At 39.1% G+C, this 16969-nt stretch overlaps 1 protein-coding gene across 1 annotated transcript in view; it reads right to left on the reverse strand.

Moving 5' to 3' along the window:
* The window catches only part of si:ch211-106h4.4 (MAM and LDL-receptor class A domain-containing protein 1), a 54012-nt gene extending 37823 nt beyond the window's left edge, over positions 1-16189 (reverse strand). The window contains exons 1-13 of the mRNA XM_049598076.1: positions 16141-16189; positions 10908-11036; positions 9982-10110; positions 9724-9826; positions 9043-9211; positions 7475-7691; positions 6202-6333; positions 5890-6014; positions 5307-5544; positions 4262-4524; positions 2707-2797; positions 2419-2559; positions 284-415 (exon numbers count right to left, since the gene is read on the reverse strand). Coding sequence (XP_049454033.1) covers positions 284-415; positions 2419-2559; positions 2707-2797; positions 4262-4524; positions 5307-5544; positions 5890-6014; positions 6202-6333; positions 7475-7691; positions 9043-9211; positions 9724-9826; positions 9982-10110; positions 10908-11036; positions 16141-16189 — 1918 coding nt within the window. The remainder of the gene's footprint in view (positions 1-283; positions 416-2418; positions 2560-2706; positions 2798-4261; positions 4525-5306; positions 5545-5889; positions 6015-6201; positions 6334-7474; positions 7692-9042; positions 9212-9723; positions 9827-9981; positions 10111-10907; positions 11037-16140) is intronic.
* Between the last annotated feature and the right edge of the window lie 780 nt (positions 16190-16969).

The raw sequence follows: 16969 nt of genomic DNA on the forward strand, positions 1-16969 counted from the left end.
CTTAGGAACTTTTTTTTTTATAAATATGAAATATATGAATACCATTCATATTTTTTAAAAAGCCTGGCGTTTTAACATTGTTTGTTTTTCACTAGAAGGATGTTCACTAAACAAAATGTGCGTCCTATCTGTGATCCAGTATTTGTTTATTAACAAAATGTAGGTAAAACGACCCCAGCATGTCTTAGTGCCATTTTAAGAGTTTCAAGCACATTTTTGAATTGCAAATATTTTGGCCAGGGTGATCATGACATAACATTTTGTCCCATGCCAGTGTACTCACCATCTGATAACCACCCCTCGGCATAGTGCCAAATCTCCAGGCAAGCTCGGTCTACTGCCTCCATTGTCTCACTCTCCAGTTGGGCAATAACTTCTTTCTTAGACTGAGAGGCCGTGAAGAATGCAAAGTGGCCTGTAGGGTGAAAGAAACAACATAAAATATCCAGGACATTTTTTTCCAAAAGTGTCCTGCACCTGCAAATAATTTGCATAATTTCAGATTCACATAACAGCTTTATTCAGTCACCTAAAATATGAGCGGCTCCATGATCAAGAGAGTTGTTCGTCTACCACTGCCTCTGTCAGATAGTTTGTGTTACTGTTTGACTTTGGTGTTTTAAATGGATTCATTAGGGTCACACAATAACACAAAAAAACTTTCAATCTAGGCAGTGGTAGTATAAAGAAAATAAAAAATTACCAGTTTTGCCAATGGAGTCTGGCTTTGAAAAGAGCATAGATAAGTTTCACATTTAGTTCAGTTCCCAGTTGTAAGGGGCTTTATTTGGGAAGTATTCAGCATACGACTGGATAAATGAGACTTGGGTTAGATTGCATGACTTGTGTGAGAGTTTGTAAACAGATGTTTTGATATAGTTTTGCTTTTGGTAAACACAGACCCCATGACTTTAATTCTCATTTTTTGGATTATTTCTTCTCTGTGGAGGGATATAAGGAAAATACCGCGTTACATTGAATTTGTGTTACAAATTCAAGGTGACATGCGGGGGGTGAAGTATTTCTTTGAAGCTTGACTGATAAATATTGAAACACTGCATGCTATAATCATTCCTCCTGTTCACACTGGCCATTAAGAGATCACTTCCTAATGCAATTACAATGTCAGTGATGGGGAACAGAATCTACCATCCTTGTTGTGTGCAAAAACACATTAAAAAGTATATCTGAAGTTAATATGAGACTACAGCAATCTGAGTTAGATGGATCTAGTAGGTATCTTCCAAAGTTACAGTACCTTTAGTGTGAAATTGCTTCTTTATGTTACTAGGCCCCGTGTCACTAGGTTCACTAATGATTAACTGATAGGCGCTGATGCTGGGAAATTTTACTGCTGCTTGACCTCAGTGCTGTGTTCAACACTGTTGATCACAACATTCTCATCAATAGACTAAATCAGTGCATAGGTATATCAGGAACTGCTCTTAAATGGTTTGAATCATATCTCTCAAATAGAGAATTTTCTGTGTCCATTGGTAATTTTGTTTTATCTTCAGCTCCGCTGATGTTTGGGGTGCCACAGGGATCTATTCTTGGTCCTATTCTGTTTTCACTTTATATGCTTCCATTAGGATGGATTATCAGCTATTTTAGTAGGGTATCCTACCATTGTTACACTGATGACACCCAAATCTACCTGTCCTTTAAGCCAGATAATGTTAGCTGTCTGAGCCTTTTAATGGAGTGCTTCACTGCTATTAAAAATTGGATGACTTTTGGGTGATTTTCTATAGCTAAACCCAGACAAGACATCAAGGCCCCAGTGCTCTGGAATTCTCTGCCTTAGGAGATTAGACTGGCTAGCACATTACCTGTGCATAAATCATTACTTGAAACGTATTTGTATACTTAATTGTTCCCTTTTAATGCCTGATTTTTTTTTCTTTTTGATTTGTAACTTTTGTGTTTTTTTCCGTTTGTTCTATTTTTGTCTCTGTACACATCATTTTTTTTTAAAAAAAAAGTATTGTATTGTTATTGTTGTCTTATTTTTATACACTTTGGGAAGCACTAAATAATCTTGATTAGATAAGTGCTATATAAATAAAATTCCTCTTCTTCTTCTTCTTCTTCTTCTTGTACTTCTTCTTTTTTTTATCATTATTATCATTATCCCTCTGCTGCAGCCCCTCATCCCTTAATGGCCAGCACAAACAGGAGGGATGACTATAGCGATACAAAAACCTGTTTCAGTGTTCATATAGGCACCTGACTACTGTTTTAAGACAGACTTAAAACACTGTGAATGTATCCTTTAAGTTAAAGTAATCCATGTTTCTCTGTTTCAGCTGTTCCAAGCACATGATCCCTGTTGTTCTCCCTGTTTTGTGGACTGCAAAATCCCACACTCATTATGATGCCTGTAGTCAAAGTGTGTTTGTGTGTGTGGTGACTTACCCAAAGCAGAATTTGTGGTGTGGTCCCTGTTTGGAATAAGGGAACCCTTACTCTCACCTGAGAGCCAGTCCCAGTCCACTCCAGACTCTGCTGGAGGATTGTTCACCCAACTACACAGGTCCATTTCAAAGTCACAAAATCCTGTAAGGGAATAACACAGATACACATAACGTATGCAACCGGACATGCATGCACACATTAGAAAAGCAGAACATATACTAATTTTAATTCTTTTCATCCATTTTCCATTTTAACTTTCAAGTCTTGGGGTTTACATTGGTCACTAACCTTGCGGAGGACAGGCACCATTCAGGACAATTAGGTCATCAATGGCAATATCTCTCCTCAGTCCATCTCCAACCACCGCCTCAAAGATCACCTGTCATTTAAAATGATGAAAGGATTTGAACTCATATGACATGTTATTTCTATACAGTTCTGACTGAGGAAGTGCAGACTTATCTCAAACTACTAACAATTTCTGAATGTAAACATATTGATTATACTCAAGGAATAGGATTTTCAAGTCAATCTTAAAACAGTATTCACATGCTATTATACAGTTAAGGAGTTATTAAGCATCAGTCCTCCTGTCCATACTGGCATCAAATGGATCTCTTTCTAAAGTGATTCCAGTGTTGTTATCTTCCAGCGTTATAGTCTTTTAAGTATCAAATGTTTCCTTACTGAGCTGCAGCAGAGGAGTGGATACAAAAGGAATTTCATACTAAAAAGACTGTGATTTTGAAATGTGATTATTTTTACATTTGATTTAGTCTGACTAAGACTGCTTTAGCCTCATTTTAACTTCAGCTAAACTTCACAAATTGCACACACAGCATTAGTTCAAGCAAGACACAATGTCAAGCTCAGCAGCCCAATCAACTGATGGAGCAGCTGACAGATCACATGATTCCTTTCTATGCAACCAAATGGTGAATGTCTTTCAGGGTGCCCTATTTAAACTACTCTGGCCTGCCTACTGTTGCTGCTTCCTCTGCAAGTCACTTTGCAACCCACCTCCACCCCAGCTCCTCCTTTTCATGTTGTGTCTGACTTATCAATGTAATTTCTGTTTGTGTCTCTGTTCTGTTCCCAGGAGGTCTTTGCTACTGCTCTCCCTGCCTTAGGCTTTCCATGTAGGCACATGGAAGGGCAGGGAGGTACACTCTCTCTGCCTCAGGGCTTCCTTGTTTGCACATGGAAGGGCAAGGAGGTTTGCGTTCTCTGCCTCAGGCTTTCCATGTAGGTGCATGGAAGAGGCTTTCTGCACAGGCCCGAGGAAAGGCAGAGAGGCCCCAGAACAGAGCCGTACCGCCAAATATAATACTGCAAATTGAAATAAAGTTTTATTTGACTAATGTGGTCCTGACTGAACATATTGTTACACAGAATGAGGACTGCGGAGTTTGTCCCTCATCACTTACAATGAAAACTACTTTAGGAAGGGAACTCCTTATGGCCAGTATGGAAAAAAGGAACAAGCAAAGCAACCAACAGCACTTTAATGTAAACTTTATAAAACCATAGCAACCAGTTGCCAGGCCGTAAGCAGCATGTATCCAAGAGAAAGCTAAAAAAAAAAATCACAGACAAAGCACCAAAAAACACAAGAGCGAGACGAAAAGCCAAGTTGAATGAATCTTGGGAACATAGCAAAAAGATGGACAACAGCATGAATAAAATATATGCATAAAGAATGCAAACCCCAAAAATATCATGTTAGAAAATTATATTTAAAAAAAGTCCAGACCAAATGAGTTTTAAGATGCTTTTCAAAATGTGCACTGATTAGGCAATCGTTTATTCACAAATCATTTATTGATAACTAACCACCAAGTACCTGATATGGGGTTTCAGGACTGAGAAGTGTCACTCTTCCGTGCCTCCAGTGCTTCCCCTGATCCCCACTCCTGGTCCAGTGCTGGACAGTGTTGTTGTCAGCGGTTCGAAGATAAACGCTGAGTTCTCCCACTCCACTTCCCTCCATATAGTACCAGAACATTAGGCACTCCCCATCAGGAGCAGTGGGCTTCATTACTGCAGTCATCACTGCGCCTCTGGACCCCACAGGGTGCCTCCACAACTGGGCACTCAGATAATAACCTACACAACAGGGCGGAGTTGTACACACATGTTGTTTTACATAGAATGGGATCACACAAAGTTATTAATAACAACTGAATGTATCATTTATATACTGCAATAAAAAACAAGATTCATCATCTTTCTTTAACACTGGCATTTTGAATTTTAAAATTTTGATGCTAAGTTACCAGACATCCTTCAAACGAATCAGTGCATTGTTCTGATAATAAAAGAAAACAAGATTCAACTTGTTTATAAGCACTTTCCTCAGTCCATCTCCTTTGAAATTGCATGTGAATGACAAATATTGACTTTTAAACATATAGGATCCTTAATCTATAACATGTTTAATGCATTTTCTGGTTTAAAGGTACACTATACAGAATTGTTGGTTACTGTTTGTTAACATGCTAACCCCAGAGTCACTCTAATTTGGCGTTTTACCTCGCTATATTAAGTTTTTTTTGGTGGATGCCTGCCGCTTAACTTCCACAAACTACCGCAAACGTCTAATGGGTCAAAAGTGATGATTTAGAGGGATTTCTTCTATATGACTCCGTACATCCAAAAATCCCGCATAGTGTATCTTTAAAATTCCAGCCAAACTGAATACAGTATAGTCAACCCAATCCAAACCCAACAGACTTCCCAGTTTCTTTGTTTGAGCAAACATCAAGTGTCATCATCAGATGCACCTTCAAGCTAAAAACAAAAAATATAACCACTTTCTAGTTCTGACATGATTTGAAAAAATTACAGCAGATGAGCCAGCCGAGTCTGTATCTCAAGGAGTTTAAAACCTTGCTGTGTCCCCAGAGTGTGATCTGCGGCGGGGCCTGAAGAGTTGGCTGGTTGGGACACCCCTCTGACCCGACTCCAGCTGAAGTCTGCAGATGGTTGGGGCAGCAGACCACAGAGAGAGCCCTGGAAGGTGCACTCTCTCTCAGCTGGACAAGAGCCAGTCCCTCTGCTGGATACCATAATGTCATCAATGGCTATGCTGCCTTGTGTGCCACCCACCACTGCTTCTATAATAAACTGGAGAGCAACACAACTTAATGGAAGTATAGTTTTTGAGGTAAAAAAGAGTTAAACTTTGTCATGAAACATAGTTATTAACGGGAATAAATGAGAAACAAAACCAAAGTCATCTTAAGTACACTGCCCGTTAATAGACATTAATAAGAACGGAGAGAAAATAAAAATTTTATCAGTAAGAAAGACACACAAATACAAGGCTTGCGTGATACAATAGGAACATTAATTTGCATGTGTTTGTATTCTTGGCTCTTTGCAAGAAAATAAAATGTCTTATCTTTTGGAATAAATCTTTTTTGTTATGATCAGCAGAGGAATATACACAAAAAAGAGCAATAACAATACCTGTATTGGTTTGTCACTGTTGAAGGTAAGATCTGCAAATCTCCATTTATTTCCCTGGGTACCACTTCTCATCCACACAACTATCTCAGCTTCGCCAGAGCGCTTTGCAATAAACTTCAATGAACCTGATTATAAAAAAATCAACATAACATTTGAAGGACACATGTTGTCTTATGGAGAAAAAGATAAATATTTAAAATTAGGAAATGCTGGACAGCTATCGTGTATATTGTGTGTATACCTCATTGTCTATTTAATGACCCATTTAGTGAATACATCTGGAGGTGTAGCTACAGACATTGAGGCACGTACCAATGCTGTTGCCAAATATGTGATACATGAAGCTCACACATATGACTTGTCCTGCAGGTTGAGGGTAGCTGACGAGTCTGGCTGTCGACGAGGTATTCAGGTTGCGTGAAGCAGTTATGAGCATGTAGTAGCCTGTAGAGAAAATAAAAAAACGTTTGTATGCCTCTGTGCACTAGTCAAGATTTTCTCACAGTTTAAATCCATGACTATGAAAGCATGAATGCTTCACAGTCATCTTCCCCCCATCAGCACAGAGGATCTATACAATCAGCACAGTTTTAAAGTGGACACCCAAGATTAGTATCACTAATTCAGTGTCTGACCAAATGTCTCTCCTTCTGTTCCTGAGTTAATACGTTAAGTAATGGCCAGAAAAGTGTTTTAATGCAGAATATTATGATGTGACGGTGAAGTTGACCTTTGACCTTTTGGATATAAAACATCATCATTTCATCATAATATCCCCTTAGACATGTGTGTGAAGTTTTGTCAAAATTAGCATAAGAATTCTTGAGTTATGGCCAAAAATGTTCTGTGAGGTCACACTGACCTTGAGCTTTGACCTTCAACCACTAAATTCTTATCAGTTTATTCTTCAGTCCAAGTGGATGTTTGTGTCAAATTTAAAAAAATTCCCTTAAGGTGTTCAGGAGGTACTGCAGTCATGAGTATGAGATGTGCAAGATTATATCGACCTTGACCTTTGACCACCAAAATCTAATCAGTTCATTGTTGAGTCCACGTGAATACATTTGAATTAATTCCCTCAAGCCGTCCTTGAGATATCACGTTCACAAGAATGAGACAGATGAGGTCACATAGACCTTGATCTGTGATGTATGACCACTAAATCTAATCAGTTCATCATTGAGTCCAAGTGAATGTTTGTGTCATTTTTGAAGAAATTCCCTCAAGCTGTTCTTAAGATATTGCATTCATGAGATTGAGATGGATACAAGGTCACAGCGATCTTGACCTTTGACCCTTGACCACCAAACTCTAATCAGTTCATCCTTGAGTCTAAGTTAACGTTTGTCTAGATATATATTATTTACAAGAATGAGAAACTAATCAATTCATGGTTCAGTCCAAGGGAAGATTTGTGTCAAATTTTATGAAATTCCCTTATGGCTTTGAGATATTGTGTTAACAAGGATGGGATAGACATATGTACATACAGATGTACACATATTTACGTATTCAAGTACGTAATCAAGATGCCACCAAGTAAATGCTCAAACAAATTCCTCTTCATTGTCAGTAGGATACTCACCCTCTCCTGTTGGGCCATCATCAAATCCACCATCACTTCTTTTCCACAAAAGGCTGGCAGTGTGGTCGTGGTACCACGAACAGGTGTCTTTTTCAAAATCACATGAGAGTTGGTTTGATCCTGTGGGGACATCTCCCTCTCCACAGTATTCAAAGTTGATATCGTCCAACATACTGTCGCTGGCTTCCATAAATGGAGGTTTGAATGATAACCGCAGCTGTAGAAAGAGAAGTGTTGTACCCTACATTTATTCTGAAAATCAGTATTAATATTGATTTAGTTTATTTACCCCTAAAGGCTACATTTGCTACATTTCTGGCCCCCGGAGAAAAAATTAGCTGTGGACCCTACTGACCACCGAGTGCCTTCCACTGCCTGTGTATTGTGTATGTACCCTGTTGCCTTTAAAGGGACAGTTCACACCAACATCAAAAATACTGTACATAGTTTCCTCTTACCTGTAGTGCTCTTTGTCAGTCTAGATTGTTTTGGTGTGAGTTACAGAGTGTTGGAGATATCAGTCATAGAGATGTCTGTCTTTTCTAAAATATAATGGAACTAGATGGCACTCAGCTTGTGAAGCTCAAAAATGCAGACATCTCTACAGCTGATATCTCCAACACTCTACAGCTCACACCAAAACAATCCTGACTGATAATCAGCACTACAGGTAAGAAGACAAATGTGTGTATTTGATTTGGATGTGAACTACCCCTTAAGCACACTTCAAGTACAAAATATCCAACAGACTTTTACATCGCATCTTAATTTTGCCTTGAGCCCCTGAAACCAATCAGAACATCAGATTTCTGAACACACCTGTCCCCAGTCAGATGTACGTCTGCATGGCAGCACAAATCTTTTGAGGAATATGTACCAGGTAATAAACAGGTCCAGTTACATAGTGCCAAGTACCATAATTAAATTTAAAAAAAAAATTTCATCAGATTTATTGATCCGCCATGGGGAAATAGGTTGTTATATAACAATAGGAAGCAGTGCAGATAAGATACAATAAAAGTTTGGGGTGCAATAAAGATTAAGAAAATAAAAATTTGGAGAGCTACCCCGTGACTCTAAGTCAAATTAAAGCAATATACAGATAGAAAATAACTAGAGCAGTAATAATCAATCAAACCTAACCTCTAACAAGTCAGAGGTTTGTAAAATCTGACATTCTGGGTCCCACCTTTGTCACTGCTATTCTTTTTTGCATACTCTAGTTACTCTAGTTAGCAGATAACCATGCTCTAAATTTTAAAACTACAGTTCCCACAATGCTAACGATAGACTTAATGTTTTCATGGATTCAGTGAGGTATGCATGGGCTGCAACTTGTGCCCAGTTGTTTTTAGCCTATATTTATTGACATTTGGTCAAATTAGGAAACATTTACAGAATTAGCTCTTAGCAGGTCCTATTTGAAATCTGTCCAGAGAGCAATAAATGCAACTTCTGCAGTTGTAAGAAGAGCCTTTTTTCTATGATTTCTAAGTGGATTTATAAACTATAGTTTTAGATGACTATGTGCATGTACAGCCAAAAAGCATACAGAATATTTCACTAACCTTGTATCCTCCTGGCTGATTACCAATGAAAGCTGTGGCATTTTCCCAACCCTCTGTATTACGTTTGGAAATTTTCAGCAACTCTTTCTCAGCAGTGCCTCTGATTAGTGTTACTTGAAGGGATGATGGCGATGAAAATGACTCGTCATTGTAAATGTGGTACCAGAAGCTGAAACACATTTACAGTCAAATTCACAAACACAGGCAAAAGCTAGCACAGGGTTCATGGCAAATTTAAGACAAAAATGTAGCGAAATAATTGATATGCTTTGTCAGCCAAGTACACATCTACACTGAACAAAAAATTAAACGCAACACTTTTGTTTAAGTTAAAAATGTGAGACTTTTTATGCAAACAAAAGTCTTATTTATCTGTAATTTTGTTGGGAATTTGATAAAATGTGTTGGTAAGTACTTCTTTGTTTTCAAGATAATCCATCCAAAAAAAATCTGACATCTAATAGAATTTCACATGAATGGCACCACTCACTAACACCAATTTTAACAAATTTGTAACCACAATTTGAGAGAAATAAGTTTTTGTGTGTGCATAAGAAGTCTTACATCTTTAAATTAAACCTGTGAAAAATGGAAGGAAAAACAGAGGTGTTGCATTTAAATTTTTGTTCAGTGTAACTGTAAAACACATATTTTTTAAAAAGAATATATTGTGTTTAATACCTGATCTGGCATCCAAGAGCTGCCAGGTTGTCAATGGAATACTCCAAACTCGCCGTCCGAGAGAAACCCCCTCCTTGTTTTCCATCTACATGCATGACATGTCCTGCATCCAGAAGACAAATATCAAATTAAGAGCGTTATCACCAAACTTGTGGTCTGATTAAACACTTTTATCACAGATATAAAATATCACTCTATCAGTTAAGAATAATTATCAACAAAGTAATGACACAAACAGGGCAGAAGATTAACATTTACCAAAGGGACTTCCTGTGGTGTGGTCCTCTCCAGGTATTGAGGTGATGTTTGCCATCTGCCGCCTCCAACTGTAGGAGGTCTCACTAGTGTTGTGCCAACCACAGGAGTGATGCTCAAACTCACATGACCCTTAACAAAGAGGGTGAGACAGAGTGAAAATTGATCCAGAAAGTATTTACAGATTTTGTGACATAACCTGAAAGCATTCTTGTTCCCAACGTTGTGTTGTTTATTCTGTTTTATTACACTATTTTTAATGTGTATTTAAAAGCCAATACCGTCTCAGACTCAAACATTTTTAACAGCCTGATGATCTTTGGTGACATTTAGTCAGAAAAAAATAAATTAGACTTCTATCTATCTATCTATCTATCTATCTATCTATCTATCTATCTATCTATCTATCTATCTATCTATCTATCTATCTATCCATCCATCGGTCCAGAACACTATTATGCTGGGTATTAGACTACTCATTCAACAATAGAAGTCAGCTCATGCATCATCAATCACAGTGTGACACAACCTTTGCTTGGGTGGTGGTACATGATTGGGTATCCTTCTCTCTGCTGGGCAGCATCGAGAAGTCTACTTTGAAACAGTAAAGATTTCTTGATTACATTAATGGCCCTTAAAGAATCTATGTCTTAGCTCCCTTCCATGTACACATATACGCTCATATACACCAAGCTTTTGCCTATTTGGCTCAGCTTATAACACAGCCTCCCCATTTTTTTCTTTTTTATTCTTACAATACTTGCACTTTTTTTCTTGTTTTATTTGTATATATACATGTACATTGTCTTTTTCTTAGTGTATGTCTTAATTCTCTGTATATATTATAATTTACTTCTTGCTGTCTGTTTGATGGTATTCCCACATCTCAGAAACACTTCATAAAATGTTAATCATAAGAAAAGAATTACCACAAAACTCCTCGTCTGAGCCATCTACACAGTCCTTCTTAAAATCACAGACGACTCCAGCTGGAAGACATTCTCCAGATGTACAGTTGAACGCCCCATCAGGACAGGAGGCAACAATGACCAACAATACTGTAAAGACAGTTTCATCACAAAGAGATCACAAAAATAAGATTTGAGGGAGAAATATGATTTCAATTTTTGGAACTCCATCATGGGTGCCTTAATTCATCTACAATATCTCCAAGCCATCAGGTAACAGTTTGGATATTCCACAATCACATGCAAGTTTTCCAAATATCATTGACACTTCACTTGTCACTCTGTAGTTTCCATGAGTGATATCTTAGTTGACTTCTCCCTCATCTTTACAACCCTTATTTAACCAGCGTGCACATAAAATAATACACACTGCCTTAAAGATAATATTTATCTTTGAAGACCCTTACCTGTAAGCAAAATAAATACTTTCTTCATGTCTGAAGGAACATGACACAAGACAAGAAAGTCCAAAGACAAGGAAAGATCTTACAAGTGTGATCCCCACTCCAGCTAACTCTCTTATTAACACTTTCTGTCTATATTACTGGAGTGCAATCTTTATACAACAACTGAGCTCAGGCTGTGAGTCCTTATCAGTAAACCGTTACAGCTTAAAGTCCAGAGTGCTCTCAGTAAACTGCATTATATTTCCATCACTTCCTTTATGACCCTTCTTGAGAGCTATATTTTACAAGCACTGCCAGTGATATACACTGTAGATTCAGATCACAGCACAGATCCAGATTTTTGTATTTGTTCTGTTGGTAAACAATAATATAGGTGAACTCTGACCTGCAGCCAGTAAGCATTAAACTCATGATGAAATGAATATTATTTAAAGGTGTATGAAATAGCATAAGTTTGGATTTTATTCCCATAAAATATGCCTTTTTTGTAAATTCAAACACACAGCATTTTCAAATTCTATTGTATGAATTTGCTACAAGTATTTATATCAACATTAAGGAGGGTCGGCTCTCTTTTCTTAGTTACCCCGTTGAAGAAGGTGATAATGCCAGACATTGCTAAATCTTATCTGACTTTGCAACTGGGAGATAAAAACACTGGATAATTTAGATACTCCATGTTCTAGTTTTAGTGTTTGAGGTCAACGAGTGCTCTGTGAAATGGTGAAGTAAAGAGCTATTAATTTTAACTTTGTTAATCAACTGTTAAACAGCTCTGGGTAGTACAGTAGTAAAGTAAGGACATGTCAATGTGTCATTGAACAGCCTTGACTCAGAAAACACTACTAAGCAGTAGGAATGCAACTTAACTGTTCAGTTTAAAGAGCCTGGAAAAAGTATAATGTTTAAAACATTTGGTGAAATGGGCTTCTGGAACACGCAACTAACACCAAAAGGTTGCTACTTTTCTGTCCAGCCGATAACCACCCTCTACCTCTTTCCTCTACAGGAGCTGTAAACTGTTTCTCACAGTGAGGTCACACCTGTTGGGTGTGCAGGCATCTGGCCAATAAATCTGAAAGTGATGTAATTTCACAAACAGCATGTAAAGGTTTGTGTATCATCAGGAAATCACGGACTGCAAGGGGAGCAGCCCACTAGTATTCCACCACTGTTCCAAATATGTAAATATTCTGAATTTAATACAGGTCATGTAAACAGCATGTTCCATTTGGATATTTAGAATTAGGCCTTTTTCTGAATTAAGCATTTTTAGATTACGACACGTGGAATCATGGTGCAATGCTCTTGTTCGGACGGCTTAAAATTTTGAAGCCTAGTTAGTCTACATGGTGCCTATTGCTCTTAAGTTCAGTTTTTCTGAAAATACACACTTTCTGTAGTTAGTTCCAGTTTCCTAGCGGCATTTGAGCCACCGATCCTGGGTGGTTTTCACCGACCCATCCTTGCTTTTCTACTGACTTTTGTGCCACCAAAAGTGAGTATTCATTAGTGATATATTCTTTCTTTCATTCTTTCGAGGACAGCAATGCTCAAATCTTGGCCAGAGAAGATAGATGGTTTGAAGGAGGCATAAAAAAAGCCACCTACATCAAACTGGATTGACCAACGGATGCAAAAAAACAAAATGACAAGTGGCTTCAGCCGTTCCATTTTTCCATATTCTGATGTGATAAACAACATTTTAGGGCACGTTTATCAGATTATGCACGACTGCATGCAAAGGGGAAAATTAGTGGAATATTCACTGTCATTAACCACGTAAACAGCTTAGTGGGAATATTGACTTTTTTGGAATAAAGGCAAAACCTGGAATGGTTTGTACATGTAAAATTAGTCAGTAATCAGTGATATCTCAGTAATTGGGAGAGAGAGAGAGAGAGCTAAAACTCCACAAATTAACATTATCCCATAGGCTTACTTTAAGTCAATGGCTGCTTGTCATTGGGCCATGTCTGCACACCACTTGAAAGGTATTGACAAGGCCATGAAAACCCTGTTAAATAAACTTTGATTTAATTTTTTCACAGGTTTCAGCAACATAGCCATTTCTGTTTGGACTCTACCACTGCATCGTTCTTGGTGGACATGGCTTTGACTTTAGACAAACTGACCCATCAAGTAAAAACCAAGCCCAACTGGCACAAATTGACACTGTGCCAGTTATGTTTTGAAGCGGAACCAGTGATTTTCTGACCATTATGTTTTTGTTTTCCTCAACAGAATGTTTTTATTTGTGGGCTCTCACTTACATGATGACCTTTCTGAAGAGAACTCCCTGGCCTCTCATTCAGTGGTCGTGAAGGTGAATTTGTTTTGCCTAGTATGACTGCGAGACTCCACCCCTGCGGTTTGGTTGGTTGCGCATAGTTTGTCTTTTAATTTCTCATGTAGTTATGTAATATAAGTGAGGTCTTCCCTTTTTGTCCAGCCTTGAGCTGGACAAAAAGGGAAGACCTTGAGGGGTTTGTCCAGAATAGTCTCTAGGCTTAGGTTTGACCATTTAGAAAAAGTGAAGTGGTCATTTGTCCCAAGAAAAAACAAAGAAAAAGGTCATTTGTCCCATTTGTTTGATGTAGTTGCTACTTCCTGTGACAAGTGGGGGTTTGTCAATTAGTTTGTTGTTATTTGGGGAGTTTGCATCTTGTTTGATTACACATTTGTGGAGTGTCAGAGCTGTATTTTAGTCCTTTCCCTTTTTGTGTTCATCAGTTTCTGTTTTGAAATTAAATTTGGTTATGTTTGGGTCTATTGTGATTTTAGGTGTTCATCTAGAAAGTAGCAGTGAAACTGGGTAGTGTGATTAGCTGTATGGTGACCCCCCCTTCCAAATTTTGTCAAATCTTGAGCCAGAAACTCAGTAACGACAAGCCCTACTTAGAGGCCTTATAAAATTAATCACTGCAGTCACAATGGTGCACATTTCAGCACAGTCCTCTGCTCCAAAAAGGAGAATAACCAAAGGGGAAGTGAAAACACAAAATGCTATGATAGATGTTAATGCAGAGTTGGAGAACAAACCTCAACAGCTGAATGCCTCTGCCCCAAAACAGGATATTGTGTTGCTACACTCAGGATGCAAAAAAATTTGTCTTCATCAGCAACAGTGCAATATCACTCTGCTCAAATAACCTTCCAAGTAATCTTCCACCTCGGTACAGCTATCATAGCACGCCCGGGGCACAGACTATCAGTGAATTAATGACTTTTACCCCCTTTTAATTGCTCAGTCTGCAAGCATGCAATGTTGCATACTTGCAGACTAAGCAGAACTCACTGGCTTATTCTATTATTATGACACTAGCTAATGTCTTGCTTGTTGGTTGCTTTACATTTTTCAAAGTGGTTGGACAACAATTGCTCAAGTTTTGTGGATGGTTGATGGTATATTTAGGGTGTTGCATGGATATACTATGTGTTTGGTATGACTTCTGATAGCTCAGGACTTTCTTGGTTGTTACTGAGAGGTTTGAAGAAACTAAAATGTCAGTAGCAAAAGTTAGTTGATTTGAGCATTCCCCCTAATGCCTCATTCACTAATGCATCCAAAGTGGCAGGTTGTCTTTTGTCTCTCACAAGTCTGACGATTGTGTCTTTGCAATGAGCCAGTAATTTACATATGCAGTTCTAACTGGGCAGTTATTTTCTCACATTGCCACTATAATGGTGCATGATGAGGTACTTCATTATCTAATTAATGTGTTTGCATGTATCGCTTTCTTATTTAAGTCCAAGTAGCTCTTTAAAGTTCAATGATAAAGAATTGGAGAACCAATGACCACAACAATACTCCATTTTGTTTTGAAAATTTGAATGAAGTTGGGTGGAGTAGAAAAAAATATGTTCCAGTTTCACGAGGGAATGCCAGCTGCTGATTTCAGCATGTCAGAGGATAATTGCGTAAAGTTGAACCTCTCTCAGCCTCTTCACCTAACGCAGCTTGGCGCCTTTTTCTGTGGTTCAGTTCACAATGACTGGGATTGATATGCATGAATCTTCTGTCTTTCGTTATGAGGAAAAATAATAGTTTGATAGCACAAATGCAATATCTAAAAACTGTTAGGAAACAGATACTAAGTGCTGTGTGCAGGAGGGCAGGAGGTGCCAGATTTTTAGCTAATAAGATGGAGTGTTTGTTGTTCCATCTACTGGACATATTAGACCACAGTTTACACTTTTAATGAGGGGTGGAGCCAGACATTATAAGCACTGGGGGCTCAGACCAAACCTAGGAGGTATGGGGGCATGCTCCCTGGGGAGATTTTTTCCCATTTAAAGCAGCTGTCCGCACAATTTTTCAAGTCAACTGAGATAACAGCATGCCTAAAAATCTGTATATCATTTGGAAAAAACATGGTTGTTGCCAGAAAAATCCTTCTGTAGAGCCTACATCCTATTTTGTATCTGACTGCTCTCCAACTGTCTTCATAATTCTGAGCTATAACACAACATATGTTGAGAATAAGTAACTTTCAGTCCTGCCACCTAAAAAGAGGCAAAAATTGTCCAGTATTACTATTTTTAAGTTACATAACATAGGTAGGGTAGGAATTGGGGTCCAAAGCATTAATAATCTTCCATCAATCCATCGATCCACTTTCATCTGCTTATACGAAGCCAGAGAGGCAGGCCAAGCAACGCACCCCAGACGTCCCTCTCACCAGCAATGCTCTCCAGTTCCTCCTGGGGGACTCCAAGGCATTCCCAGGCCAGATGAGATATGTAATCCCTCCAGCATGTTCTGGGTCTGCCCCAGGGCCTCTTACCGGTTGTACGTGCCTTGAACACCTCTAATGGGGGGCACTCAGGAAGCATCCTGATCAGATACCCGAACCACCTCCACTGACCCCTTTTGTCATGAGGGAGCAGTGGCTCTACGCCGAGCTCCCGCCAGATGTCCGAGCTCCTTACCCTATCTCTACGGCTGAGCCCAGCCACCCCACTGAGGAAACTCATTTTGGCCACTTGGATCACCCATCTCATTCTTTCGGTCACTACCCAGAGCTCATGACCATAAGTGAGGGTTGGGACGTAGATAGACCAGTAAATGGAAAGCGCTGCCTTCAAGGCGGCTGCCTTCCAGAAGCCGCACCAAACCGCCAATCCATCTCAAACCTCATTCTACCCTTACTCATAAACAAGAGATACTTGAACTCCCTTACTTGAGGCAGTCACTCTCTACTGAACAGTCCTCTCTCCATTTCTTGTAACACACATCTTAACCATACCTGTAGTTGCCAGCAGCCCCTAACTGGATGCTGATCGGATTGCACCACAGGTGGTTGCAGGATGGATTTTCATGTGATCACCTGATCCCCTGGTTTTCGTGGGTTCTCGTGTTAGCATGAGGGTAAATTTTGCGTGTTAGCCCAATGGGGGTGGGACCTATTCCAGCTGACATCGGGCGAGAGGCAGGGTACACCCTGGACAGGTCACCAGACTATCACAGTGCTGACACATAGAGACAGACAACCATTCAAAGTCAGATTCACACCTGACATGGGGAGAACATGCAAACTCCACACAGAAGGGCTCCCCCACCCTGGGTTTGAACCATGAACCCTCTCGCTGTGAGGGGACAGTGCAACCACCTTG

This window comes from Epinephelus fuscoguttatus, linkage group LG15, assembly GCF_011397635.1.
Source record: "Epinephelus fuscoguttatus linkage group LG15, E.fuscoguttatus.final_Chr_v1".
NCBI classification, from domain to species: Eukaryota; Metazoa; Chordata; class Actinopteri; order Perciformes; family Serranidae; genus Epinephelus; species Epinephelus fuscoguttatus.